A 27,966-nucleotide genomic window follows, 5' to 3' on the forward strand; every position below is an offset into this window, starting at 1 on the left:
ACCTTAAGGGTATCTTGTACGAGGACTCCCAAGCCCCATTGCATCTCAGAACTTTGAATTCTCTCCCCATTTAAACAATAGTCTGCCCGTTTATTTCTTCTACCAAAGAGCATAACCATACACTTTCCAACACTATTTCATTTGCCACTTCTTTGACCATTCTCCCAATCTATCCAAGTCTCTCTGCAGACTCTGTTTCCTCAGCACTACCGGCCCCTCCACCTATCTTTGTATCATCAGCAAACTTAGCCACAAAGCCATCTATTCATAATCCAAATCGTTGATGTACAACGTAAAAAGAAGCGGCCCCAACACGGACCCCTGAGGAACACCACTGGTAACCGGCAGCCAACCAGAAAGGGATCCCTTTATTCCCACTCTCTGTTTTCTGCCAATCAACCAATGCTCTATCCACGTATGTAACTTTCCCGTAATTCCATGGGCTCTCATCTTGTTCAGCAGCCTCGTGTGTGGCACCTTGTCAAAGGCCTTCTGAAAATCCAAATAGACAACATCCACTTCATCTCCCTTGTCTAGCCTACTTGTATTTTCCTCAAAAAATTGCAATAGGTTTGTCAGGCAGGATTTTCTTTTAAGGAAACCATGCTGAGTTCTGCCCATCCTGTCATATGCCTCCAGGTACTCCGTAACCTCATCCTTCGACTCCAACAACTTCCCAACCACCGATGTCAAGCTAACAGGTCTATAATTTCCTTTTTGCTTCCTTGCCCCCTTCTTAAATAGCAGAGTGACATTTGCAATCTTCCAGTCCTCCGGAACTATGCCAGAATCTATTGACTTTTGAAAGATCATCGCTAATGCCTCCGCAATCTCCACAGCTACTTCCTTCAGAACATAAGGGTGCATTCCATTTGGTCCGGGAGATTTATCTACCCTCAGACGATTCAGCTTCCTGAGAACTTTCTTTATTGTAATTGTGACTGCGCACTCTTCTCTTCCCTGCCACCCTTGAGTGTCTGGTATACTGTTGATATATTCCTCTGTGAAGACGGATGCAAAATACTCGTTCAGTTCCTCCGCCATCTCCTTATCTCCCATTACAATTTCTCCAGCATCTTTTTCTATCGGTCCTATATCTACTCTCACCTGTCTTTTACTCTTTATATACTTGAAAAAGTTTTTCATATCCTCTTTGATATTAATTGCTAGCTTCCTTTCATAGTTCATCTTCTCCCTCTTAATGACCTTCTTAGTTTCCTTCTGTAAGCTTTCAAAAACTTCCCAATCCTCTGTCTTCCCATTAATTTTTGCTTCCTTGTATGCCCTCTCCTTTGATTTAACTTTGGCTTTGAATTCTCTTGTCAGCCACGGTTGCATCCTTTTTCCATTCGAAAATTTCTTCTTTTTTGGAAAGTATCTGTCTTGCACCTTCCTCACTTCTCGCATAAACTCCAGCCACTGCTGCTCTGCCGTCCTTCCCGCCAGTGTCTCTTTCCAGTCAACTTTGGCCAGTTCATCTCTCATGCCACTGTAATTTCCTTTACTCCACTGAAATACCGACACATCGGATTTCGGCTTCTCTTTCTCAAATTTCACAGTGAACTCAATCATGTTATGATCACTGTCTCCTAAGGGTTTCATCACCTCAATCTCTCTAATCACCTCTGGTTCATTACACAATAGCCAATTCAGTACAGCCTATCCCCTGGTGGGCTCAACAACAAGCTGTTCTAAAAAGCCATCTCACAGACATTCTACAAGTTCTCTCTCTCGAGATCCAGCGCCGATCTGATTTTCCCAATCCACTCGCATGTTAAAATCCCCCACTATTATCATAATACTGCCCTTCTGACAAGTCTTTTTTAATTTCCTGTTGTAATTTGTAGTCCACATCACTGCAGCTGTTAGGAAGCCTATAAATAACTGCCATCAGGGTCCTTTTACCTCTGCGATTTGCCAGAAGTGACTTTAGAACTTATATAGATTTACAATGGAGAAATTTATGAATGAGGTATCTCATTATTTACCTGACCCTCCATTCTGAGAGCACTGGCTGATACAAGTGGCTTCCCATTCAGAACACAGGCATCATTGACAAGGTATCGCGTGGGAACATTGTCAGAACAATCCACTACAATATCATACGTAAAATTAGTTAAGAAAAATGTAGATAATCAAAACATAGTTTAACTCTTAATCACTAAAAACACAAAAAGGATATTGTTGAATTAGCTGTTTTGCATTCTTGAAATTCAATTGGAAATGATATGGTAGACATTCAACATTTGAATTTAACCTGCAGACCAAAAAGAGTTTCAAGTTAAAACATGTTGGTTAAAAATAAAGTCATTGACCTGACATCTATCCAAACTTGCTGGAGGAACTCAGCAGACCAGGCAGCATCTGTGGAAAAGAGAAAACAGTCGACATTTTGGGCCAAGACCCTTCATCGGGATTAGAAAAAAGGATGAGAAGTCAGATGAAGAAGGTAGGGGTAGGGAAGGAAGAAGTACAAGGTAGTAGTTGATAGGTTAAATCAGGAGAGGGGCAGAGGTGAAGTAAAGAGCTAGGAAGTTGATTGGTGAAAGAGATAAAGGACTGGAGAAGGGGGAATCTGATAGGAGAGGGTAAAAGACCATGGAAGAAAGGGAAGGGGGCAGAGCACCAGAGAGAGGTGTTGGGCAGGTAAGGAGATAAGGCAAGAGAGGGAAACGGGAACTGTGAAGGAGAGGGATGGGGGCAATTACAAGAAGTTCAAGAAATCAGTGTTCATGCCATCTGGTTGGAGGCTCCCAAGAAGGAACGTAGGGTGCTGCTCTTCCAACCTGAGTGTGGCCTCATCACAGCAGCAGAGGAAGCCATAGACAGACAGGTCAGAATGGTAAGTAGGTTGAAATGGGCAGTCACTGGGTCCAACATGTAATCCTCTGTAACTTCTGCCACCTCCAATGGGATCCCACCACTAAGCACATCTTTCCCTCCCCCCTCTCTCTGCTTTCCGCAGGGATCGCTCCCTACGCAAATCCCTTGTCCATTCGTTCCCCCCATCCCTCCCCACTGATCTCCCTCCTGGCACTTATCCTTGTAAGCGGAACAAGTGCCACACATGCCCTTACACTTCCTCCCTCACCACCTTTCAGGGCCCCAGACAATGATCCCTCTAATCTTTAGTAGTCAGTGTGCACAAAAATCTTATGTTGTGCAAATTTTTTCCTGTGACAAAAGTATGTGCGTCCTGAATGTACACATGGGACAGTTTATGTAAGTTTACAAAATATTTGACATAAAACTGCACACAATAACAACAAAATAACGTACATATTTAAGTCACACACAGCAGAAATGCTGGTGAACACAGCAGGCCAGGAAGCATCTATAGGAAAAGGTACAGTCAATATTTCAGGTCGAGACCCTTCGTCAAGACTAACTGAAAAGAGATAGTAAGAGATTTGAAAGTGGGAGGGGGAGGGGGAGATCCAAAATGATAGGAGAAGACAGGAGGGGGAGGGACGGAGCTAAGAGCTGGAAAGTTGATTGGCAAAAGGGATACGAGGCGGAGAAGGGAGAGGATCATGGGACGGGAAGCCTACGGAGAAAGAAAGTGGGGGGGGGGGAATGCCCAGAGGATGGGCAAGGAGTTATAGTGAGAGGGACAGAGGGAGGAAAAAAAAGAGAAAAAAAAAGGAGAAAGAAAAAAAAATCACAACAATGATAATTAATAAATAAATAAACAAACAAACAAACAAAGGGATGGGGTACAAAGGGGAGGATGGGTATTAACAGAAGTTAGAGAAGTCATTGTTCATGCCATCAGGTTGGAGATACTTAATTTTTATATTTAAGTCACTCAGTTTTTTTTTCTCTCTCTCCTGTCTTTGGCATTTACCCATTCTTTGTAAACTCTATCTCGACTAACAGACCTTCCATCCCATGGATAGCTTTTGAGTCTCATTAACATATCCAAATGACATTCACCAAAGCGATTTCTCAGCTCGTCTTTGAGTTGATTCATTAGGCTAAAATCTCACTCACAGTCCGCACTAGACACAAGAAAGGTTCCCCCAAATTCCATCAACTGTGCAAGGTCGCAAAACTGTTCATTTTGAAGTACAAATGCCACCATTTGAGCAAAGTTTGAAATCGGTTTGGATTTAATTTTTTCTTGCACGGAAAATTTGAAATCATTAAACTGTCTAACTATTACAATAGTTTCAGCTGGAAAATCATGCTATTTTGGACACAAGGCATTAACTTGTTCATCGCCAAATGTGAAGTCACAATCTGCAATTGCGGAGAAATCAAAAGCTGACCATTCTTGTTCCTCAACTTTGATCTCCTCTGAGATTGATCGTTTTTGCTCTCGCTCACCGGCACGCAACTGCAACATGCGTAGCACTCCTGTAATGGATAATGACGGGTTCTGTTGCCTGAGCTTTTGTACACCGTCCAAATGCGATTTACTTGCCAAATGACGCTCAAAAAGTCAAATTTCCAAATATCATCCCACTTCTTTCCACTAGCAAATTCTCCAGCAACTTTCGCATAATGACAATACAAACAGATAACTCCAGTTTCCGAATCATAAATATTTCTCGTAGCTGAACGTTCATGACCTCATGAGCTTTCAGTGTAACAGTTTCCACTATTTTGTTAAGCCATTCAACTTTAAGCAAATTTGCAGTTCTTTGGCGCTCACACCCTTCACTTCTTTTGAATTCGACATAGTGAATCAGTATTTTTTCCAATAAAAACTTAGTAAGCTATCTACAGGATTTGATACAGGTCTTTGTAAACTTTACGATATGAACACTGTCCGCCAAACATGGCTGCCGCTGTGATGCAGCTGTACAAACCGGAACAGGAAAGGTGAGGTGACGTAAATTAGTTACGTGCATTGTGCTATTTGAAAAACCAACTAACTAGTTAACAGTTAGATAAAAGATTATTTTCACTAAGTATAATTATTAACTACTACATTATTTTAGGTAACTAACCATTTCTGCGCACATTAATTTCCTTTGTGCGCTGGTTGAAAAACGTGTGTGCGAGCACACACACGCACAGCTTAGAGGGAACTATGGCCCCAGAGAGTCCTTCCTGGTGAAGCGACACTTCACCTGTCAGTCGGCTGGGGTGATATACTGCGTCCGGTGCTCCTGATGTGGCCTTCTATATATTGGCGAGACCCGACGCAGACTGGGAGACCGCTTTGCTGAACATCTACGCTCTGTCCGCCAGAGAAAGCAGGATCTCCCAGTGGTCACACATTTTAATTCCACGTCCCATTCCCATTCTGATATGTCTATCCACGGCCTCCTCTACTGTCAAGATGAAGCCACACTCAGGTTGGAGAAACAACACCGTATATTCCGTCTGGGTAGCCTCCAACCTGATGGCATGAACATTAACTTCTCTAACTTCCGTTAATGCCCCACCTCCCCTTCGTACCCCATCCCTTATTTATTATTATTAATTTTTCTTTTCCCCCTTTCCCCCCCTCTCTTTTTCTCCCTCTGTCCCTCTCACTATAACTCCTTGCCCATCCTCTGGGTTTCCCCCCTCCCCCTTTTTCTCCCTAGGCCTCCCGTCCCATGATCCTCTCCCTTCTCCAGCCTCATATCCCTTTTGCCAATCAACTTTCCAGCTCTTAGCTCCATCCCTCCCCCTCCTTTCTTCCTCTATCATTTCAGATCTCCCACTCCCACTTTTAAATCTCTTACTATCTCTTCTTTCAGTTAGTCCTGACGAAGGGTCTCAACCCAAAACGTTGACTGTTAGATGCGGCCTGGCCTGCTGCGTTCACCAGCATTTTTTGTGTGTGTTGCTTCAATTTCCAGCATCTGCAGATTTCCTCGTGTTTGTGTTTTTAAAGTCACTGGGAGATGGCTTTTTCTGGCAAGTGAGGCTAGGTGCTCGGCGAAGCAGTCTGTCAGTCTACATCGGGTCTCACCGATATATAGGAGGCTATACTGGGAGCACCAGATACAGTAGATCAGCGGTCCCCAACCACCAGGCCGCAGAGCATGTGCTACCGGGCCGCGAGGAAACGATATGATTTGGCGATATGAGTCAGCTGCACCTTTCCTCATTCCCTGTCACGGCCACTGATCAGCTTGAACACACGCGAGGTCATTACCCGCGCGTCATCTGTGCCAGCGTGGGAAGGAGATCAACTCCTCGAGCTTGCAAATGACGCTGGGCTGAAAAGTATGTTTGACATAACATCTCTGTCAGCAGTCTGGATCAAAGTCAAGGCTAAGTATCCTGAGATAGCCACGAAAGCACTGAAAACGTTGCTTCCATTTCCAACATATCTCTGCAATGAATGCAACGAAAACTAAATTGCGGAATAGACTGGACATAAGGAACCTCCTTCGAGTATCGCTGTCTCCCATCACCCCTCGATGCACCGTCTTGTTGCAGGAAAACAAGCCCAGGGCTTGTACTGATTCAGCAATATTGGTGTGTTGCAATGATTTTATATGTTCATACAGGGAAAATATGTGCTGTGTGTTTAATATCCAAACGTTACTTAAAATGTTATGATGCTATTGACTTATATAACCATATAACAATTACAGCACGGAAATAGGCCATTTCTGCCCTTCTAGTCCGTGCCGAACGCTTCTCTCACCTAGTCCCACCAACCTGCACTCAGCCCATAACCCTTCATTCCTTCCTTGTCCATATACCTGTCCAATATTTCTTTAAATGATAATATCAAACCTGCCTCTACCACTTCTACTGGAAGTTTGTTCAACAGTTACTTCAAGCTCCCCTGTCCTCCCTGGATAATGGACTTATCACTATATTCTTGCGAGGAAAATATGCGTTGTGTGTTTAATATTAAATTTGTTAGACAAACCCTTTTGGAAACAAAATTGAGTGTATTAGCCACTTATCACCTATATTCCGGTCATGATTAACACTGCCACGCCCCGCCCCCCCCCCCCGCCAGAACAGAATCACCAAAAACAGGACTTCCGGTAGCGCTCATGGAGTGAAGTCGCGTTCTTGACTCGCTCCATTACCTCTGAGTTCTTCTTATGATCAGCTATATTTTAATTAACCATTAAGGCATCAACTTTTACAATACTTTGAAACAAATTGGGCTCTTCGATAATTGGATGCGTTTAAGGTCTGCTGTGTCTAAGAATGGAAAAAACGGGAAGGACGGCAAACCTCCGGTTAGACCGAAAGGTACCGATTTCCCTCCGACTGAACCACCGGTGACTTTGAAAGCTATATCGGAGCTAATTCGTGAGGAAATTTCAACTAGTTTCCAGAAAATTGCCGATTCAATCGAGAAGATACAAATATCTATTACGGAACATCGGTTGGCTATATCTGATCTTCAAAAATCCACGCAACAAAGTGCACTCAAGATGGAGAAAATCGAAGAAACAATTAATGTAATGAAGAAGAAACTCGACTTTCTGACCTTTAAAAACTCTGACTTAGAATCCAGAATGCGACGGCAGAATCTTCGAATGATTGGGGTGCGTAAAGCTGTTGAATCCGATAACCCTATGAAGTATTTTTCTCAACTTTTAAAAGATGCATTTCCTACTGTATTTCCTGACCAACCGTTATTGGATCGTGTTCACAGAGTTCCATCATACTCGCCTAGGTCAGATAAACCTAGACATGTCATTTTACGTTTTCATTACTTTCAAGACAAGGAGACACTGTTTCATTTCGTTCGATCTAAAGGTTACATTGATTTTCTGGATCTTAAGTTCCGATTCGTGGAGGATTTCAGTAAACCAATCCGGGATCAACGGGTTCGTTACAGATCTGTGATGTCGGAACTCTACAAGATGGATTTAAAACCAGCGTTGCTCTACCCTGCACGTTTAAGGATTCGCACGTTGGATGGAGCCCTCCGTTTTTTTGAATCTCCATCGGATGCCCAGAGTTATCTGGATCAATTTTCACCTTCAACACCTTAATCGTAATTTTTTAACTATCTCCGTTGATCGGAGGTTGTGAATTTGTCGGTCTTAATTTTTTTTTGCCCTATATGGGCAGAAAAGTTTATTTAATATGGTTGCTAAACTTTCTTTTTAACTGCGTCATTTCCTTCTTTTTCCCAGGGGATTCTGGGTGGTTATTTCCTCACCGTCATTTTACGTATTTCCTTTGTGGCCTTAAATTTTGTAGTTTTTTTAAATCTATTTTGTTTTGTAGGTTTTTATAACTAGTTTATGTTAATAATCTCATTTTTTTTTGTTTTGTTTACTCATGAGTCTGGAGTTTATTGTGGTTTTTTTTATATTTTCTGGCTTTTATTCCGTTATATTATGTGTTTATTTTAATTGAGTTATTTTTTTTATTCTTTTACTGTTTTATAATCAGCTGATCTTTTTTATATTTACACTTTTTTTAGGGAGCGTATACCGGAAGTCATGGGGGTAGTTTTAGTGCTTGCTTCTTTCGGGCTGGTCTGCGTTAGATTTAGCCTTGGGGTCATGGGGTGGGGGTGGTGGGAGGGGCTTCACGTTTTAGTTTCTTTCTTCTTGGGCTATGTACATTATTGAAGTATTGGTTGCTTTCTTCTTCCCGGTATCTCTTGTATGTTCTGTTCCCTTTCCGGGTTCGTGGGTCGAGCCTATCGTCAATCCTCCTTGTTGCGGGTTGACTTTAGGGTTGATGGAGTCTATTATTAATTTTGTCTCCTGGAATACTAATGGTCTTAATCATCCTATTAAAAGGAAAAAAGTTTTTAAAGTGTTCCGGAGACTTAAAGCACAAATTTTATTTTTACAAGAGACCCATGTGCGGAGGGGGGACAGACTACATTTTTTTAAATTCTGGAAGGAACAACAGTTTCATTCGAACTCCAATGCTAAGATTCGAGGCGTCTCTATTTTTATAGACTCCTCAGTTACTTTTATACAACATAATATTATTTCTGATCCGAATGGTAGATTTCTATTGGTTAGTGGTCTACTATTTAATAAAAAGGTAGTTTTGGTTAATGTCTATGCTCCTAATATGGACTGTCCGGAATTTTATAAATCATTATTTAATCAGTTCCCGAATTTGAATGAGTTTTCATTGATCTGGGGCGGAGATCTTAATACCTGTTTGTCTCCAGCTTTGGACCGTTCGGCTCCTCTACGGACTTTACCTAATAAATCTGCAAGTTTGATTAATTCATTCTTTTCTGATTCTGGGTCGACGGACATTTGGCGTTTTTTGCATCCTCAGGAAAAAGATTTTTCTTTTTTTTTCACATATTCACCATTCCTATTCAAGAATTGATTATTTCTTTATTGATTCTCGTCTTATTTCTTCAGTGATTAAATGTGATTATGACTCTATAACCATTTTGGATCATACTCCACTTAAGCTTTCTATTAAAATTCTGGCCAATATACAAAATAATAGACAATGGCGTTTTAATTCGCTGTTGCTTCAGGGCTCGGACTTTGTTAACTTTGTGAATGAATAGATTGATTTTTTTTTTTTACAATCAACTATACAGAGGATATTTCTGTGAACATTCTTTGGGATACTTTTAAAGCTTATATTCGTGGTCAGATTATCTCGTATTCTGCTGCTTTGAGGAAGAAGCTGAAGCAGGAGGAGTTGGTAATTGTGGACAAGATTAAGGAAATTGATAAGAAATATGTTATAGCTCCTTCTGAGGAGTTATATAAACAAAGAACTGAACTTCAAATGGAACACAGTTTACTACTTTCGTCCTCGATTGTAAACCAATTAAAGAAAACAAGAAGTGAATTTTATGTACACAGTGACAAAATTGGCAAACTGTTGGCTAATCAACTGAAGTCTAATTATGCTAAATCTCAAATTAATCAGATTTATAACCAAAATGACCGACTGATACTTGATCATGTGGGGATTAATCAAACCATCTGTGATTTTTATTCTTCCTTATATCAATCAGAGTCTCCTCGAGATTCCAAATATATGAATGATTTTTTAGATAATCTAGACTTCCCTGAGATTTCACAGGATATGTCTTCTATGTTAGATACTCCCATTACCACGGATGAGATTAAGAATGTTATTTTCTCTATGAATTTGGGGAAAGCTCCTGGCCCTGATGGGTTTACCGTAGAATTTTATAAATGTTTCGCTCCTTCATTAATCCCTTGGTTCTGTAGGGTTTTTGAGGCTTCATTAAAACTTGGTAAACTTCCTGAATCTTTCAATAGAGCGTCAATCTCTCTAATATTAAAGAAGGATAAAGATCCTGCTCAATGTGCATCATGTAGACCAATATCTTTATTAAATGTTGATTCTAAAGTTTTTTCTAAGTTATTAGCAAATAGATTAGAAAAAGTACTTCCTTCTATTATTTCGTAAGACCAAACGGGTTTTATTAAAGGTCGTTACTCTTTTTATAATATTCGCACACTGTTAAATATTGTTTATACTCCCTCACAAAATGTTCCTGAGTGTGTTATCTCTTTAAATGCTGAGAAAGTTTTTGATAGAGTGGAATGGCCTTATTTATTTAAGGTGCTTGAAATGTTTAATTTTAGCTCGAAATTTATATCCTGGATCAAACTGTTATATCATTCTCCTATGGCCTCGGTCCGCACTAACTCTTTAAGTTCACCTTTTTTCCCTCTTTTTCGAGGTACTCGACAAGGTTGTCCTCTTAGTCCTTTATTATTTGATATTGCATTAGAACCTCTTGCAATTGCCATTCGAGAATCTCCAAATATTACTGGGATAACTCGGGGCTTAAAGTCCCATAAGATATCACTCTATGCTGATGACTTACTTTTATATATTTCTAATCCCCAAAAATCCATCCCGGCTGTTTTAGAGCTATTAGCACAATTTGGTCTTTTTTCAGGTTATAAATTAAATCTTAGTAAGAGTGAACTTTTTCCGATTAATAAACAACTTCCCTTATATCATACCTCTCCATTTAAATTGATTAATAATTATTTTTCATATCTTGGGATTAAAATTACTTGTAAATACAAAGATTTATTTAAGACCTACTTTTTACCATTAATAGACCATATTATTCAACTTTCATCTAAATGGTTTCCTTTATATTTAACTTTGATTGCTCGTATTAATGCAGTTAAGATGTTTTCTTTGCCAAAATTTTTATATATATTTCAGGCATTACCAATCTTTGTTCCAAAATCTTTTTTTGACAAAGTCAACTCTAAAATTTCTTCATTTATTTGGCAAAATAAAAACCCGAGACTGGGTAAAATACATTTACAGAAAGCTAAGAGAGATGGAGGCTTAGCATTACCTAACTTTAGATTTTATTATTGGGCAATTAATATTTGACATATGAAATTCTGGTTACTTGACCAGGATATACTATCCATTCCTAAATGGGTAGCATTGGAATTACAATCTGTTCAGGGTCATACACTTGGCTCTATTTTAGGTTCCTCTCTTCCTTTTGATTTGGAACGCCTTAAACAGGCGTCTAACCCGATAGTTAAATATACCTTACGTATTTGGTTTCAATTCAGAAAATGTTTTGATCTTAATCAATTTGGGTTAGCGATTCCTATTTTAGGTAACATTTTTTCCTCCCTCTTTTACAGATCGTGCTTTTCAAATTTGGAAGACTAAGGGTATTTCACGGTTTTTGGATTTATTTTTAGATGGTTCCCTTATGTCTTTTGAACAATTATCTAATAAATATAACTTATCAAGAATACATTTTTTTTAGATATCTATCAGTTAGAAATTTCTGAAGTACTATACTTTCTTCCTTTCCAATGCTTCCTCCTACATACATTTTAGATACTATAATTAACCTTAATCCATGTCAGAGAGGTGCATCGGCTATGATTTATAATATTATTATGAAACTTAGGAAAGCTCCATTTGATAAGATTAGGGTAGATTGGGAACAGGAATTGGGGTTTATCATTTCCGTGGATGACTGGGGGCAGATTTTACAATTAGTCAATACTTCCTCTATCTGTGCTAAACATTCCCTAATTCAATTTAAAGTTGTTCATAGAGCACATATGTCCAAAGATAAATTAGCGCGCTTTTATTCTCATATTAATCCTTTTTGTGATAGTTGTCCGGGGCAGATAGCCTCTTTAACTCGTATGTTTTGGTCTTGCCCTACTCTGGAAACTTTTTGGAGAGACATTTTTAATATTATCTCCAAGGTATTCAATATAGATATCTCTCCTCACCCTATTACTGCTATCTTTGGACTACCTAAAATTTCCAATAATCTTTCCCCTTCAGCCCGTAGAATGATTGCATTTCTTACTTTAATGGCGAAAAGATGTATCTTACAACATTGGAAAGAGCTCAATGCTCCAACTACCTTTTTTTGGTTTTCTCAGACGATATTATGTTTGAATTTGGAGAAAATTAGAAGCAATCTTTATGACTCCTCATTTAAATTTGAACAGACCTGGAGATCTTTTATTCAATATTTTCATTTAATGTAATATATACCCTTGTTTTTTTTTTACTGTTTTTAATGGAGGTCGGGATTGAGGACGTGATTTTAAGTTTTTTAACTCTGTTTGGTTTCAAGTTAGCCCATTGCTTTGCTTTGCTTTTAGTTAGTTGCACAGTGGGGTTTTTTTTCCTTTTCTCTATTGATATATATATATAAAAATTAGTATACTATTATGTTACCTTGGTACGTTATGTTTAAATTACATTGTTTGTAGTATTTTTTTGTATTAATATCTTCTGTAATTTTATTATATTCTAACAGTGTATTAGTGCTTATATGGCTTACCTTTTTGTATACTTATTCAATAAAAAGATTTAAAAAGGAAAAAGAAAGACAAAAACGATTTCTAGAAAAAAATCAGCACGTACACACATGCGCACTGGTGCCCGCGCAAGGCTTCATGGGTAGTGTAGTCTTTTTGGGGTAAACCCCACCCCCACCCGTGGCTGGTCCGCAAGAATATTGTCAATATAAAACTGGTCCGCAGTGCAAAAAAGGTTGGGGACCTCTGCAGTAGACGACCCCCAGCAGCATCACTGGTGAGGTGTTGTCTCACCTGGAAGGACTGCTTGCGGCTCTGAATGATAGTGAGGAAAAAGGTTAGGGTCAGGTTTGACAACTGTTCCACTTGCAAAGACAAGTAACAGCAGAAAGATCAGTGGGGAGGGACAAACGGACAAGGGAGTCATGTAAGTAGCAATCCCTGTAGAAAGTGGAAAGTGTGGGGGAGAGAGGCAGATGTGCTTGGTGGTGGGATCCCATTGGAGATGGTGGAAATTACAGAGAATTATGGGCTCTACCATGATAAAAGGAGCACGTGATTCACAAATAAAAAATTCTCAGTTAAATTAATCAAAATCTCTGGCTGTAATATTCTTTTATGTGAGTAGAGTTGGATGCTAAACACTTTTTGTAAATAAAAAAATTACATTTGTAATACTTGCAATTTTCAATTTCTTAGCATCAAAGGGGTTTGGGAAGATGTATACAAAACTGATACAAAGCATAGCATGACGAATATAAGAAGTTAAACAATGGGCCTTTAAAAGATGTCTCAAATGGAATCTCACTTTCACAGGCAAATGTTTGAAGAGCTGCAATTGAAATGTCTTGAAAAAAATTGGGTATCTGCTGATCTGACGGATTACAAATCGGGAAACTGGGTAATCTGGTCAGAGAATGTTTGTCTCCTAAGAAAAAAGTCGGAAGATTCACATCAGGACACATAAAGGGATACCATTGTTCATTAAACCAGGACAAGTGTTTCCAAAACCACACCTAAGTAAGCATCGTTTCCAAAGGGTGATTAGTAGCCACTGAATTCTAAACCAATAAGTAGTCAACACTAAATGAAAGAGGAGTCAGGGGAAAACTGGCAAAGAAACAGATGCAAGTCCCATCAAGTCAGGGGTTTGATTTTAAAGCAGATCCATTTAATATTTCAAAGTCTATAATTTTGCTAACACTATATCTGAATATAGAGCAAGTTCTCAGTTAGTAATCAGTCTGATAAGATGGAACTAAATTACGTATCACATCCTTGACATCCTCTTTGGAAATCATGCACGCACACTTTCCATACTTGTCAGCATAAAGATGTTTGGAAAAGATTATTTTTAATTACAATTTATTTCATATTAATTAATATCAAATCATTGAAATTTAAGGACTCACAATTTTAGTATTTTAAAGTTACATTTTTAATAAATTCACAAAATCAGTTTATCATTACAGCAAAGAGTCAGACATTCAGCTCATACCATCTGTGTCATCTCTTTGTAGAGGATTCCACAGTCCATTTCCCTCTCCTTTTCCCTTAGACTTGAAATCTCTTTTTCCATAATAAAATCAAGGTAATAACAGCAATAACTGCAGATCAATAGAAAGAACTCGTGAAATGCAATTTTGTTTTTGGCTATGTTGGTGGACAAACTTCAATACTAAAGTTGCTCGATTGAAGTCTGTTAAGATTGATAATCTTGGCTGTATATTCATTTAATTAACGATATGACTGACATGAGAAAACCACAACAACATAAATCCACTGAGACGTCTTAATGAGATTGTACTGCACCCAAGGAAAACCTCTTTCTTTTGAACTCTCAAAGAAAAATAACATTTAAAGAACTTCACATACCGATTTATTGCAGTTGCCGCAGACAATGCTTTCGATATGCCCACCTTATCCTCGGCATGGAGAACCTGTCTCTGTAAGTTACTGAGCTCCACATCATCGTAATCAAGAAGTCCCAACCGACCTAAATTGACATTCAAATATCACTATACATTCCACAGATCTTTGGATCTTGTCTCCTATAACACTGATTTATTAAAATATGCTGCTGAACAAGTTAGCTTTTTACAGAACCAATAGGTGGAAAGCAAGAGTCAGCCTATTACTGGTTTCTGCAGAACTTTACCAGGTTTTAGGGGTGCTGTTGCCACTGTTGAAATAAACTATTTACTACTTGGACAAACTACGAAAATACGGATGTTTTTCTGTGAGACAAAATGTGAAATCAACTCTGAATCAACCCCACAGCACCGGAGTTTTGAGCATATTAAAAAACTGCTTGTTTTTGTTGCAGTCAGCAAAAAAACCAGAATAATTTATTAAGAGACATTGTGACAACTCAGGTAATATGCTCCCATTTATTAAAATAGTCTGCAATTTATAATTCAAAATGGTCATCCTCAGCTCCTACCAGGGAGGCTACCCAAGTGCCAGATAAAATAACTTAAGAGTATCAGAAGGCAATCAGTGGCAGAGTCAAGAGATAGAAATTTAGATGGTCTTACTGATGGCATTGAAAACTAGTCAGAAACTCAACATTACACCAAAACACTTCAACATTCTGTCGATTTTAGAGAGTTACCAGCAGAAGAATGGAGTCAGTGCCTAGAAAATATAGACTGTGACACGGACTGAAGATAAGAGTATTGAGTTGGAGAAATTTCTGCTTATCCACTAGTGGATATCAGACAATTTGAGAGGACCAGAAAGGCAAAGGTGAGGTAAAGCTGGCTGTCATCGAGCATCACACGGACTTTTATGTGGTTTCAGGTGACACTGTTGAAAGTACAGATACAGGTTTTCATAAGACCAGGAGGAAGCCCTTAGGAAAGAGCATAATTAATGATGGGGAGCAGGAAGAAAAACCATTGCCTGCAATTTTATGACAATAATTGGATTGACAAGAAATATACCAGGCAACATGTAAAGTGTCCTTCTCATCATTGCTCCCACTTTCCCATCATTGATTGAACTTCTTAGTTTATCTATCACAGAACGTGATGTTCTTTCCCCACAAGTAAATCGATATACCAGTTTTGCTCTCAATTAATCCATGTGGTTTCGTATCTTTCCTTCTCCATCCATGCAATATACTATATCTTAGAACTAAGCTGTTCATCTTGAACTTGTGCATGGAACAACAAATTATTAATATCAAGCAACAATACACACACACACACACACACACACAATGCTGGAGGAACTATGGAGTACCTATGGAGGGCACCCTGGGGCTCACCTTGAAACACTATTTATTCCTCTCCATGGATGCTGCCTGACCTGCTGAGTTCCTTCAGCATTTTGTGTGTGCTGCTCTGGATTTCCAGCAGAATCTCATGTGTTTAAAATTATTATAGGTGTGATTAAAAATAAAACTGAAATTCTAGTCCGGTCTCTGCAAAGCTTCACTTGCCTCAGCCAATTAGTCAGGAAATCAAATATACATAAGCATTATTTATCCTGAGTATAAAATAAAGGAAATCTGTGTCAATTTCCTCTAAGACATCTTCAGAAAAATCTTTTGGAGAAAAAAAAAGGCAAAGGAAACAAAATTTACAATGATCTTACCAATGCCTGCAGCTGCCAGGTATTGCGCAGCGGGGCAGCCCAATCCTCCACATCCTACAATTAGAACAGCTTTCTTGGAGAGGTTGAGTTGACCTATTAACATTAAATTTAAAAACAAAGATTAATTTTAACTAAAATTATACAGTGAAGAATATGGTGTTAACAGGTTTGTGCAAAGCAACCAACTTCTTTTCACACATTATGTGTGAAAAGAATAACACTGATAACTAGAAGAGACTGAAAATTCAGTCAAATAGAGGATAGAACAATAAACAAGGTGTGGATACAACACATAGCTTTGTTTTGTGTTCCAATTTCTATATACAGTAATAAAATTTTGAAATGTTCTATTTAAAGAATTAGGTGTTTCATTGTGATTGTCATCTATAATGCCTGTGGTTTCCCTAAGATGTAAAGCATAGTATCACATGATATCTGAAAATCCTGTGATCATACAATTTGTATGCCTCTCTCAAATTGCTTTGGGTGTAAATACAGAGATTGGCCACATGGTGGAACTGTTGAGAAAACAGAGCATAAGATTAGAACACAAACAAAGGGTCTTGGCCCAAAACGTCGCCTGTACCTCTTCCTATAGATGCTGCCTGGCCTGCTGTGTTCCACCAGCATTTTGTGTGTGTTGATAAGATTAGAACACATGATTTTTGTGTCAAGAAAATGATACATAAGCTTTAAAGCTGTCCTCTTTTTGACATAGCCAGATTACTTTTCTGCACCTCTAAGCAGATGGGCAAAATGTTTATGCAGACCCAAAACTAGATTGCATTTCAAATATTAAATAAGGGAGGCACAGTAGCATAGTGGTTAGCAGAATGCTGACCTTGGTGTCTGTAAGGAATTTGTATGTTCTCCCCGTGACCGTGTGGGTTTCCTACAAGGGCTCTGGTTTCCTCCCACAGTCCAAAAACAGACCGAATGCAAGGTTAATTAGTTATTGTAAAGTGTCCCAGGATTAAGCTAGGTTTAAAATTGGGAACAGCTCAAAAGACTGAAAGGGTTGATTCCACATTGTATCTCAAATAATAAAACTAAAATAAAATGCCAGTTAGTATATCACTACCATATAATTGGGTTATTATTGTCACATGTATTAAGATATAGTGGTAAAAAAAAACTGATTTTGCATGACATCCATACTGGTTATTCTAAAAGTATGAGGAAAATGAAAGGAATTTTGCCTTTGGTAAAAAATTGTTTAATTGTTTTCTTACAGGATTAGGTATCATTCACTTGATTTGGTTTTTCATTCCTTTTTGGTCCAAGTGGCTTGCTCGGCCATTTGAAATGCAGTTAAGAGTTGCATATAAAGAAACTAAATTGGGTCATCACATTCCCATACACAGAAGACACAAGCCAATCTCATGACTTCTACAAAATTCCAATACTTTCATGATCATCCTTAATCATTTTTTTCTAGATATTTTACTCAGATATATTGAATTACTTGATTGCAAATTTTCCAAATGTCATAATACCATTCAAGCGTGCCAGAGTCGCAGTTACGCAGCATTGGAGCAGACTCCTCATCCTACCATACGAACTATGACTCTCAAGTACCAACTCTACTACTCCCACTTACTATCACTTGGCTTCTAAACCTTCCATGTCGTGGTGGTTCAAGCACTTGTCCAGATACGATTTAAATTTTTTGAAAGCACCACCATAAACCGACATAACCGATCAAAATTAAAGTCATACTTTATCATTGCAGCAAAAATCTCACGCAGTTGCTTCATGTTCAGTTCCTGGGCGACTTCACTTTCGGTCCATTCGCTACTACATTCAGTTTCGATTGTTATCCTTTCCTCTTCCAATTGCATCAGCTCTTCATCTATCAGTTCTTGGTCATGGGATGCCAAAACCTCTTCAACATCATCTTTGTCAACTTCCACAAGCCAAACTCACTTAGTCCTTACTTCGTTCACCACGATAGAAACACTTAATTATGTCTAGTTTTACGCTAAGTGTAACACCCTTACGAGCTCTTTTAGGCTTTTCCAATACCTTAGAACTCATCTTGCAAACCGCTGCTCAGAGGCACGTGTTTAAGCAATGCCGACGAGAATGCCATTCTGAATCCGGGAAAGAGCGGCTGCTTGGTGTGCGCGCTGCTTTTTTTCGTAACAGTGAAAACACCTTCTGTTAGCGAAAACAGGGAACTAATGCAGGTCTTTCGTAACAGCAAGGTTTTGTAAAGCGAACGTTCATAAAGCGGGGGACACCTGTATGGCTAAGCAATCAGTCCTGCAGAAGGATATTGGTCATTGCTTCATCAAAATCTTTAGTCCATCCTCTGTGGAAAAAAGCTTGATATTTAGGTTTTGACAGAAAGTAAACAACAAATAAAAGCAGCAATGCCAGATTTGTCAGTTTTTCCATTCAGCTAAATCCTGGCTTGGGCATAAACAAGAAATCTAACCCCAAACAGAAATTCAAACACACTTTCTGAACAAACAAGTTACATGAAAGCAGGCTAAGAAATTATAATCTAACAGATTTGATAGAATTCTGTGTTCATTAAGACTTGCTACTGTACTTTGCTACACTATCCACTGTTGAAAGTTAACTGAAACAATTTCAGCAGGAGGTAACTGAATTCTTACAATATGACTCACAGAACACAAAACAATTGTTCTAAGTAGTAATGAAACAAATTTGGCGTGGTTGATTTCAATGAATTTAAATAGTTAACAAATGACAATAATTCATGAAAGAAACATCAATATACTGTTGCAGATTTCTAGGTGAAGGTCACAAGCCTGCAGTACCACCAAAATTGAACTCCAAATTTGCTGTCCAGTCTTGTTTAACTGAATTTAATTTCACAACTCACCGTTATGGGAGTTGAACTTGTGCTCTCTGTGGTTGGTGGCCCAATTCCATGACCACCACACTAATATAGTCTTTACCTGTTAATTAAAATCATACAATTTGCATTCTACTTTTTTCTATCATTACCTTTGACTCCAATTTCTGGAATGATGAGCTGTCTGCTGTACCTCATGATTTCTTCTTTTGAGAGTGATTTATCTTCCAGTGTAGGAATCTCTGTAACTTGTTGAACTAATGTGAACTTATTTCCAGAATGAGAATTCTGGAAAAAAAAAGCATGATCAGGCTGAGAGAATGAATACAATGGTCTTTAAAATTCCACAGAAATCCATAATACCCGTAATAAAATGAACAAAATGAGTGACTATACAAATTCTAAACGCACAGGACCCAATGTATTTTTGTCATGATAAAATCTGGACACACAAAAATAAAAATTTTAGTGAAGTACTCCCTGGCAGTATTTTGCCAATAACCAAGAGCGAAGCAGAAGAAGATTAAAGCATAGAAATAAGAATTTAGAATTCCCAGCAAAATTTAGTTGTACAAGTAAAGAACAGCAAGACCACTTGGGAAATGGTAGTCATGACTTTTGTAATGGTGGGGAGAAGGGGGGACAGGGGTGCCAGAAAGAACTGGGTCACTTAAGATTTAAGGGCACAGAGTATCCTTACATTTGGGTCCAGCTTCATGGAAGACACAAAGAGAATCACAGATATATGATCAAAGTTCAAAAGTCCAAAAGTAAATTATGTCTAGAGTTAAAGAAGCAAATAACAGAATTACCCTCAGCAAAGTGTACTGGAGAAATTTATTAATATATTTTTTGAGGTGCAGCATGGAATATGCCCTCCTGACCCTTTGAGCCTCGCCGCCCAGCAATCCCACCAATCATGGGACAATTTACGATGACCAACTGGTACCTCTTCGGACTGTGGGAGGAAACTGGAGCACCCAGAGGGAACCCACACGGTCTCGAATGTACAAATTCATTACAAGTAGCAGCAGGTCACCTGAACTGTAAAGCATTGTGATAACCACTACATTACCATTAGACATTTAAAAGATAATGAATCCTCAGGACCTGACAACCAAAAATTGTAAACAAAATGGCTGCTGGTAGAGTATATGCACTTGTTGACAGTCTGAAAATTCAGTTGACGACAGAACATTTCCCACAGACTGGGTTAATACATGCAATCTCACTATGTACCAAAACAGGAAACTATAGAGCAATGGGCCAGGCATCAACTATAGAGTAAATACTGGAATTGAATATCAAATAAGTTCAGTCTGCAGAGTGATCCTGAAATCCAGGTTACCATTCCCAATCTGAGCTGTCACTGCTGCGCTGCATGTTATAAAGTTGAAGAACAGCATCTGATGATGGCACCACGGCAGCATTGCAATTAGTACGACACTATTACAGCTTGGGGCGTTGGAGATCAGAGTTCAATTCCAACCTCATCTGCAAGCAGTCTCCAAGTCCTCCCCATGGAATGCTTGGGTTCTCCCCGGCTGCTCTGGTTTCCTCCCACAGTCCAAAGACGTACCAGTTGGTTGGTTAATCGGTCATCGTTAATTGTCCTGTGATGAGGCTGGTGTTGAAGCAGGGGTTGCTGGGTGGCGCAGCTCGAAGGGCCGGAATAGCCTATTCCACAGTGCATCGCTTAATAAAATCTATCAGGGTACACTCTACTTGTGATAACAGAATCAGAATTGGTCCATCTGTGACACTGGCTTGGTTTTTTCTTCATCGAGCAACCTGACCTGCTGGCAACATCCTTCAGCTCTGCATTCCTCAACCTTCATTTTCCTTTTTTCATTCTCACTCTCAAAATGCCATAGTTTTATAGCTTTGTTCATACTCTCTCTAACAGGCCTGATTATGCCACCAATCAGAAGACCTGATTATCTACATGGCATTTTTGGTCTCTCTCTTTTTTAGATTTAATCTTTTCCCTAAATTAACCTCATATTTAAACAGTACCTTTTTAACCTCATCAGAATGTCTAAAACTAAATACAACAAATAAATGCAACACACACAAAATGCTGGGGGAACTAAGCAGAAACTTCGACTGTACTCTTGTCCCTGGATGTTGCCTGGGCTGCTGAGTTCCTCCAGCATTCTGTGTGTGCTGCTTGGATCTCCAGCATCTGCAGATTTTCTCTTGTTTGTCATTCAAATACATCTCTGGGGTCCATTCAAAAGCACTTCTTCAAAGATTTACTTGACCCTGACTGGCCTGTCGAGATTCAAGATTGTTTAATGTCATATCCAATACACAAGTGTAAAGGACAACGAAATAATTGTTACTCTGGATTTGATGCAGCACAAAAAATAAGATAGAGAACAAAATAATAATAAAAACACACAATAGAAATGCACTAGATAACTCATATACATATGTTGATTTAAGTCCATAAAGTGCTGCTCGGCACAGGAGTATCATCAGGTGATGGATAGGAAATGATAAAGTAGTGGTGATGAGTGGCATGGCGGGCTGGGTTAGTGGGTGGAGTTGAGGATCAGCCTTACTGATCGGGGAAAGTACCTGTTTCTGAGTCTGGTGGTCCTGGCATGGATGCTGCAGAGCTTCCTCCCTGATACAAGTGGGATAAACAATCCAGGAGCCAGGGTGGGTGGGATCCTTCATGATATTACTGGCCCTTTTCCAGCATCTTTCTGTATATACGTCCTTGATGGAAAGTAGGCTGCTCCAGGCTGTTGATGATGCATTGGGCAGTTTTGATTACCTGTTGTAGAGCCTTCCTGTCCGTTGCATTGCAATTTCCTTATCGTGCAGCCTGTTACGATGCTCTCTCCTGCCCATCTGTAGAATGATGAGAGTATAGCTGTGCATAGTTCAGCTCTCTTCAGCCTCCTTAGAAGGTAGAGGCATTGATGAGCTTTCCTGTTTGTGTAGGGTGTGTTCTGAGACCATGAGAGCTTGTGCCAGACGAGCACTCCCAGAAGTTTGAAACTTTGCCGTTCCTGCTGCTGAGCCGCTGATGTACAGGGGCATAAGCTGTACAAGCTCTAAAGTTGATAACTATCTCCATTGCCTTGCTGACATCGAGGAAGGAGTTATTTTTGTTTGCCATCTCCTTTCTGTAGGCCATCTCATTGTGACAGTGTCAGCCTGGAACAGTCAATCCTCCTAGAAAATACTGTGTGGATAGCTCCAGCACTTCAGGAGTTGGGGCTTTGCTTGATGATCTGAAGCAATAAAAGTTGGGCAAATGGAGCACAAAACAAAAACCCATGTTGATTCCAGAAGAAAAAAGAATAAACTGCTGGAAACACAAACATGAGAAAATCTGCAGATGCTGGAAATTCAAGCAACACACACAAAATGCTGGTGGAATGCAGCAGGCCAGTCAGCATCTATAGGAAGAAGTACAGTTGACATTTTAGGCCAAGACCCTTCATCGGGACTAACTGCAAGAAGAGATACAGTAGTGAGAGATTTGAAAGTGGGAAGGGGTAGGGGAGATCCGAAATGATAGGAGAAGACAGGAGGGGGAGGGATGAAACTGCTGGAAAAACTGCAAAGTATCTGTGAAGGCAGATATATCAGGTGGAAGACCTGTATCCACTACTTTTAGCCAGTATAAAGTGGCAACAGGAGCTGGAAGATGATAAGTGGAACCAGATGAGGAGGACGATGACAGGCAAATTGAGCCAGGTGATGGAAGGGAAGGAGTGGAGATGGGATAGAGGCAAATAGGCGATATGTGGAAACAGATACAGAAGGAAAGAAAAGGCAGGTGGAATGAGTGGCGGGGGGGAGGGGAAGAGTGGATGGCGTAGACAGATGCAAGAAGGAGATAAATAAAGACGCAAATGGCTGCAAATGCTGTAATCTGATAAACAAGGAAGGTGATAATGAGATGAGAAGGGGTGATGGGCAAATGCAGCAAGTCAGGGAAGGGAGTATGCAAGTGACAGAACCAGGTGGGGGCCGCAGTGACGCAGAACTCAATTCTACTACCCTCTGATACACCCAAATGAAATCAAGAAAACATGAAAAGCCCAGGATTTCTGAACTGTGAAGAAAACATAGAAACATAGAAAATAGGTGCAGGAGTAGGCCATTCGGCCCTTTGAGCCTGCACCGCCATTTATTATGATCATGGCTGATCATCCAACTCAGAACCCCACCCCAGCCTTCCCTCCATACCCCCTGACCCCTGTAGCCACAAGGGCCATATCTAACTCCCTCTTAAATATAGCCAATGAACTGGCCTCAACTGTTTCCTGTGGCAGAGAATTCCACAGATTCACCACTCTCTGTGTGAAGAAGTTTTTCCTAATCTCGGTCCTAAAAGGCTTCCCCTCTGTCCTCAAACTGTGACCCCTCGTTCTGGACTTCCCCAACATCGGGAACAATCTTCCTGCATCTAGCCTGTCCAATCCCTTTAGGATCTTATACGTTTCAATCAGATCCCCCCTCAATCTTCTAAATTCCAACGAGTACAAGCCCAATTCATCCAGTCTTTCTTCATATGAAAGTCCTGCCATCCCAGGAATCAATCTGGTGAACCTTCTTTGTACTCCCTCTATGGCAAAGATGTCTTTCCTCAGATTAGGGGACCAAAACTGCACACAATACTCCAGGTGTGGTCTCACCAAGGCCTTGTACAACTGCAGTAGTACCTCCCTGCTCCTGTACTCGAATCCTCTCGCTATAAATGCCAGCATACCATTTGCCTTTTTCACCGCCTGCTGTACCTGCATGCCCACTTTCAATGACTGGTGTATAATGACACCCAGGTCTCGTTGCACCTCCCCTTTTCCTAATCGGCCACCATTCAGATAATAATCTGTTTTCCTATTTTTGCCACCAAAGTGGATAACTTCACATTTATCCACATTAAATTGCATCTGCCATGAACTTGCCCACTCACCCAACCTATCCAAGTCACCCTGCATCCTCCTCACTTTTAACACTGCCACCCAGCTTCGTGTCATCCGCAAACTTGGAGATGCTGCATTTAATTCCCTCATCCAAGTCATTAATATATATTGTAAACAACTGGGGTCCCAGCACTGAGCCTTGCGGTACCCCACTAGTCACCGCCTGCCATTCTGAAAAGGTCCCGTTTATTCCCACTCTTTGCTTCCTGTCTGCTAACCAATTCTCCACCCACACCAATACCTTACCCCCAATACCGTGTGCTTTAAGTTTGCACACTAATCTCCTGTGTGGGACCTTGTCAAAAGCCTTTTGAAAATCCAAATATCCAAAAAGGCTGTTGTTTGCAGAGTATGGCCTGTGATCCTTCAGCGAGGAAGAGAGCAAAGATGAAATGAGTGTGGATTGGGGTGAACGGTGAATGAGCAATGCCAGACATCCCATCTCTCCTGGAAGTTCTGGGAGTCTCCCGCATATTGATAGCAGCTCTCTGACACCTGCAAATTATATACAATATCCCAGAAATTGATTTTTTTGAGAGGGAGAGTGAGAGCAGGAGCGAGCATCCTGATTGGTCTCTCTTTGTGCTAAGTAGACCTATCAGTTTTCTCTGTGGGCAGGCTTTACAGCCGACATCTGTCTCTCCATCAGTTCACTTTCGTGTCCTGCACCACCATGGCAGAGTGTTTCAAAAAGAAATATAAAACGTACCACACCAGACTACACTAAAATGCACCCCTGCCTAATTGGGGTCAAAAATAATTTTAGTGTTGCTCGCTGCACTGTTTGACTGCACAGTGACTTTTTCAGTGACTTTTCTATTGCCCAAATGACTGTAAAAGACATGCTGAGGTGAGTTTAACAGGTGTCATTCATTCATTAGCATAGCTAACGTTATTTAAACTAGCTGGCTAGCTGCTAAGGAGCCACTCTATTGATGTCCTATGTGATGAGGCCAAACTCCCTGTAGACTTGCTTAAAGTTGTAATAGAATAAAAAAAACAACTTCATGATAAAGATAGCAGAGTCAAAGGGTATGGGGAGAAGGCAGGAACGGGGTACTGATTGTGGATGATCAGCCATGATCATAGTGACTGGCGGTGCTGGCTCGAAGGGCAGAATGGCCTACTCCTGCACCTATTGTCTACTGATAATATAATACAAGTAGAGAAATAGCAAAGAACTGTGCCTGCTCATCAACCAAGACAGCAGCTATTGTGACCATGGCACTGGAACCTGAATGTTCAGAGGATCCGTACAAGTTCATCCGGACAGAAAAAAGGCCATACAGTATTTTGGTTGATGAAAGCAACGATATCATGAGCCATTTTAGCCAGGTACTAGAATGAAACACAGGATTAGGTAACAGTTGGATTTGTAGACATGCCAGTGTGCAACGATGCCAAAGCTGAAAACATATTCAACTGCATTGCATCATCCATGCATGACAAAGGCCTTGAATGGTCTAATTGTGTAGGATTTAGCAGTGACAACTGCAACGTGATGATTGGCAAAAACAACTGTCTTATCAAAAGTGAAAGCACAGGCCCCTCATATTTACAGCGTTGGCTGTCCAAGTCACCTGGTCAACATTTGTGCCAAAACTGCTGCTAAGGAGCTCTCAATGTCACCTAAGAACTGCTCATTGACATCTACTACTACTTTGAGAAAAGTCCCAAATGAAGAGAAGACCTAAAATGGTTTCAAGAGTTCTGCCATGTTGCCCTGCAGAGAGTACAAAAGTATTGTTCTACACGCTGGCTTTCTTTAGGAAAAGGTTTGGACCATCTGCTCCACCAATGGCCAGCCTTTATTTCATATTTTGAGTCAAAGAGTGAGAATAAGAAGTCATCTCATATTCAGAAGAGGCTGAAAGACCCCAAATGAAAATATACACATGCTTTCTCCATAATGTCACACAACGTTTTGACAAATTCAATTTGATTTTTCAAAACAAGGCACGTATCCCCTTCAAGTTGGATCAGAGTGTACAACAGCTCCTGCATGACATAGCAAGCAGATTTACTGAGCTAAAGGTATTGAGAGAACAGAACATTCAGGAGACAGATGTGAGCGACCCTGAAATACAAAGAGCTTTTTACTGGGTACCTGGCAAGGAGGCAGTTGCTAAGCGCAGAAGCACAAGAGAATCCCCCCTTACAAGACAAAGCAGTTCTTCAAAGATGCCAGAGCATTCCATGTCAGGCGCTTTCAAAAAATCTTGGAGAAGTTCCCAGAGAGAACAAATCTTGAAAAACTGGTCAATACAGAGAGCCAAGATGAGGTGAATCCAGACCAGATTTTGACTTTGGCAGAGAGATTTCCAAATGTGATCAAGACACATGCAAGAGAACAGCTCCATTTGGAAGTCCTGGATTATGTGTCAAGTAACCTTAAAGGAGTGGTGCCAAACTACAAAAGTTTGCCAGTTGATGAGTTCTGGGGGAAGCTGTCCAAAGTAAAATCTGTCATATATATGCGTGTGTGTAAATAGTTTCAATATGTGATCAAGCAAATTGTTGTGTTCTTTCATAATCAAATGTCCCGTATACATGCATCCTTGGAGGTCGACCGGGGGGGGGGGATATGGGGTTGCGGGGGGCGGGAAATGGTGAAATGGTGGTGATACCTCCCTGAAATGAGTTTTTGCAGGTGGGATGTCTGCGATGCATACCAAGGGAGAGCGGGGCTGTGAAAGCTGTGAGAGTGGGGACTACTCCACGTGATACCTGATGCAGACATGCGATCGCTGCCCTCAGCCTCTCCGCCTCCTGCTCCTTCTTAGCCAATTCATCCCTCAGCCTCGCCACCTCCGCCTCCATTTTCGACTTCTGCCGCGATCCCTTCACCCACGCTGTCAGCTCAACTAAATAAACAAATAAAAGAAAAGCGGGGCTCCTGCAGCTCCACTCCACATTCCGCTAACATGGCCGAATTTCGCCAGGAGGACTCCTTTACGAAGATGGCGGAAAGCCGGTCTGCTCACAACTCATTCCTCCCCTTCTCAGTAGCCCGGTATCCTTTACTAATATGGAACCTTCCGTAGTCCCTTCACAATATGGCGATCCTTCCGCACCTTCACAAGATGGTTGCTCTCGGCGTTTTGATCGCTGACCGATGTGGATGGCTTATCGCTCTCCACATCATCTATCGTTTAATCACTGTTCAAATTGCATAATTTCATTTTATCCTTGTGCGCAATGCACTTTGATGTTCTACATTGCAGCGCTGCAAGTGAACTTAAATTGCAAACTTCATGTCTGGAAAGAGCGAGGTTCCCGTTGGAAATTTCCCAGTCTAGATGTCAGTCGAGGATGCTGCAAATTCAGATTATAATTTCTCGCCTGGTTCTACAAGAGTTAACACGTAATTCTTCAGATAATGCTGTGAGCATTTCAGACGAAAATCTTTGTTGAAAAATACTGATATTTTTGAAATATGCATGTTAGTCTCCTTTAGACTAACAGGAGAAGGGAATGCGAAAGCAGATACTGTACTTCATTTTAATTGGCATATAAAGGCATTACAATGTTGTGTGGGGTATTTTGACACGTGATTGTAACCTTTGGAAACAACTAGGTCATTTGGAAAACCTCTGAGAGGGCTTTCAATTGGCACATACTACACTGGAGATTTAATAGGCAGAGAGCCTGTATCCATTCTTGTACCTTTTCCGGTTGGGGCTCCTGATCTTTAATGTCCTATGGGAGATTAGAATAACTTTTCTTTAAAAGTAGTACTGTTTATTAAAACAGAGGCAAAAAAAAACCTGGAATATGCTTGAAATCAGAAATGAAGACAAAATATTGAGAATACTCAACTGGTCAGGCAGCATCTGTGGAGAACATTGAAATAGATTTTAAAAAATACACATCTGATAAAGGCCATTCGTCCAAACCTTTTATTTTCATCTCCACAGAAGCT

General features: G+C 40.2%; 1 protein-coding gene across 1 annotated transcript in view; it reads right to left on the reverse strand.

Annotated features, from left to right (window-relative positions):
* mocs3 (molybdenum cofactor synthesis 3) overlaps positions 1-27,039 on the reverse strand; it is a 58,261-nt gene extending 31,222 nt beyond the window's left edge. Inside the window, exons 1-6 of the mRNA XM_063055575.1 lie at positions 26,772-27,039; positions 19,248-19,383; positions 16,269-16,361; positions 14,544-14,664; positions 2,183-2,257; positions 1,989-2,106 (exon numbers count right to left, since the gene is read on the reverse strand). Of these exons, the coding sequence (XP_062911645.1) occupies positions 1,989-2,106; positions 2,183-2,257; positions 14,544-14,664; positions 16,269-16,361; positions 19,248-19,383; positions 26,772-26,864 (636 nt within the window). The 5' untranslated portion in view covers positions 26,865-27,039. The remainder of the gene's footprint in view (positions 1-1,988; positions 2,107-2,182; positions 2,258-14,543; positions 14,665-16,268; positions 16,362-19,247; positions 19,384-26,771) is intronic.
* Positions 27,040-27,966: the final 927 nt, after the last annotated feature.

Source organism: Mobula hypostoma, chromosome 8, assembly GCF_963921235.1.
Source record: "Mobula hypostoma chromosome 8, sMobHyp1.1, whole genome shotgun sequence".
NCBI lineage: Eukaryota > Metazoa > Chordata > Chondrichthyes > Myliobatiformes > Myliobatidae > Mobula > Mobula hypostoma.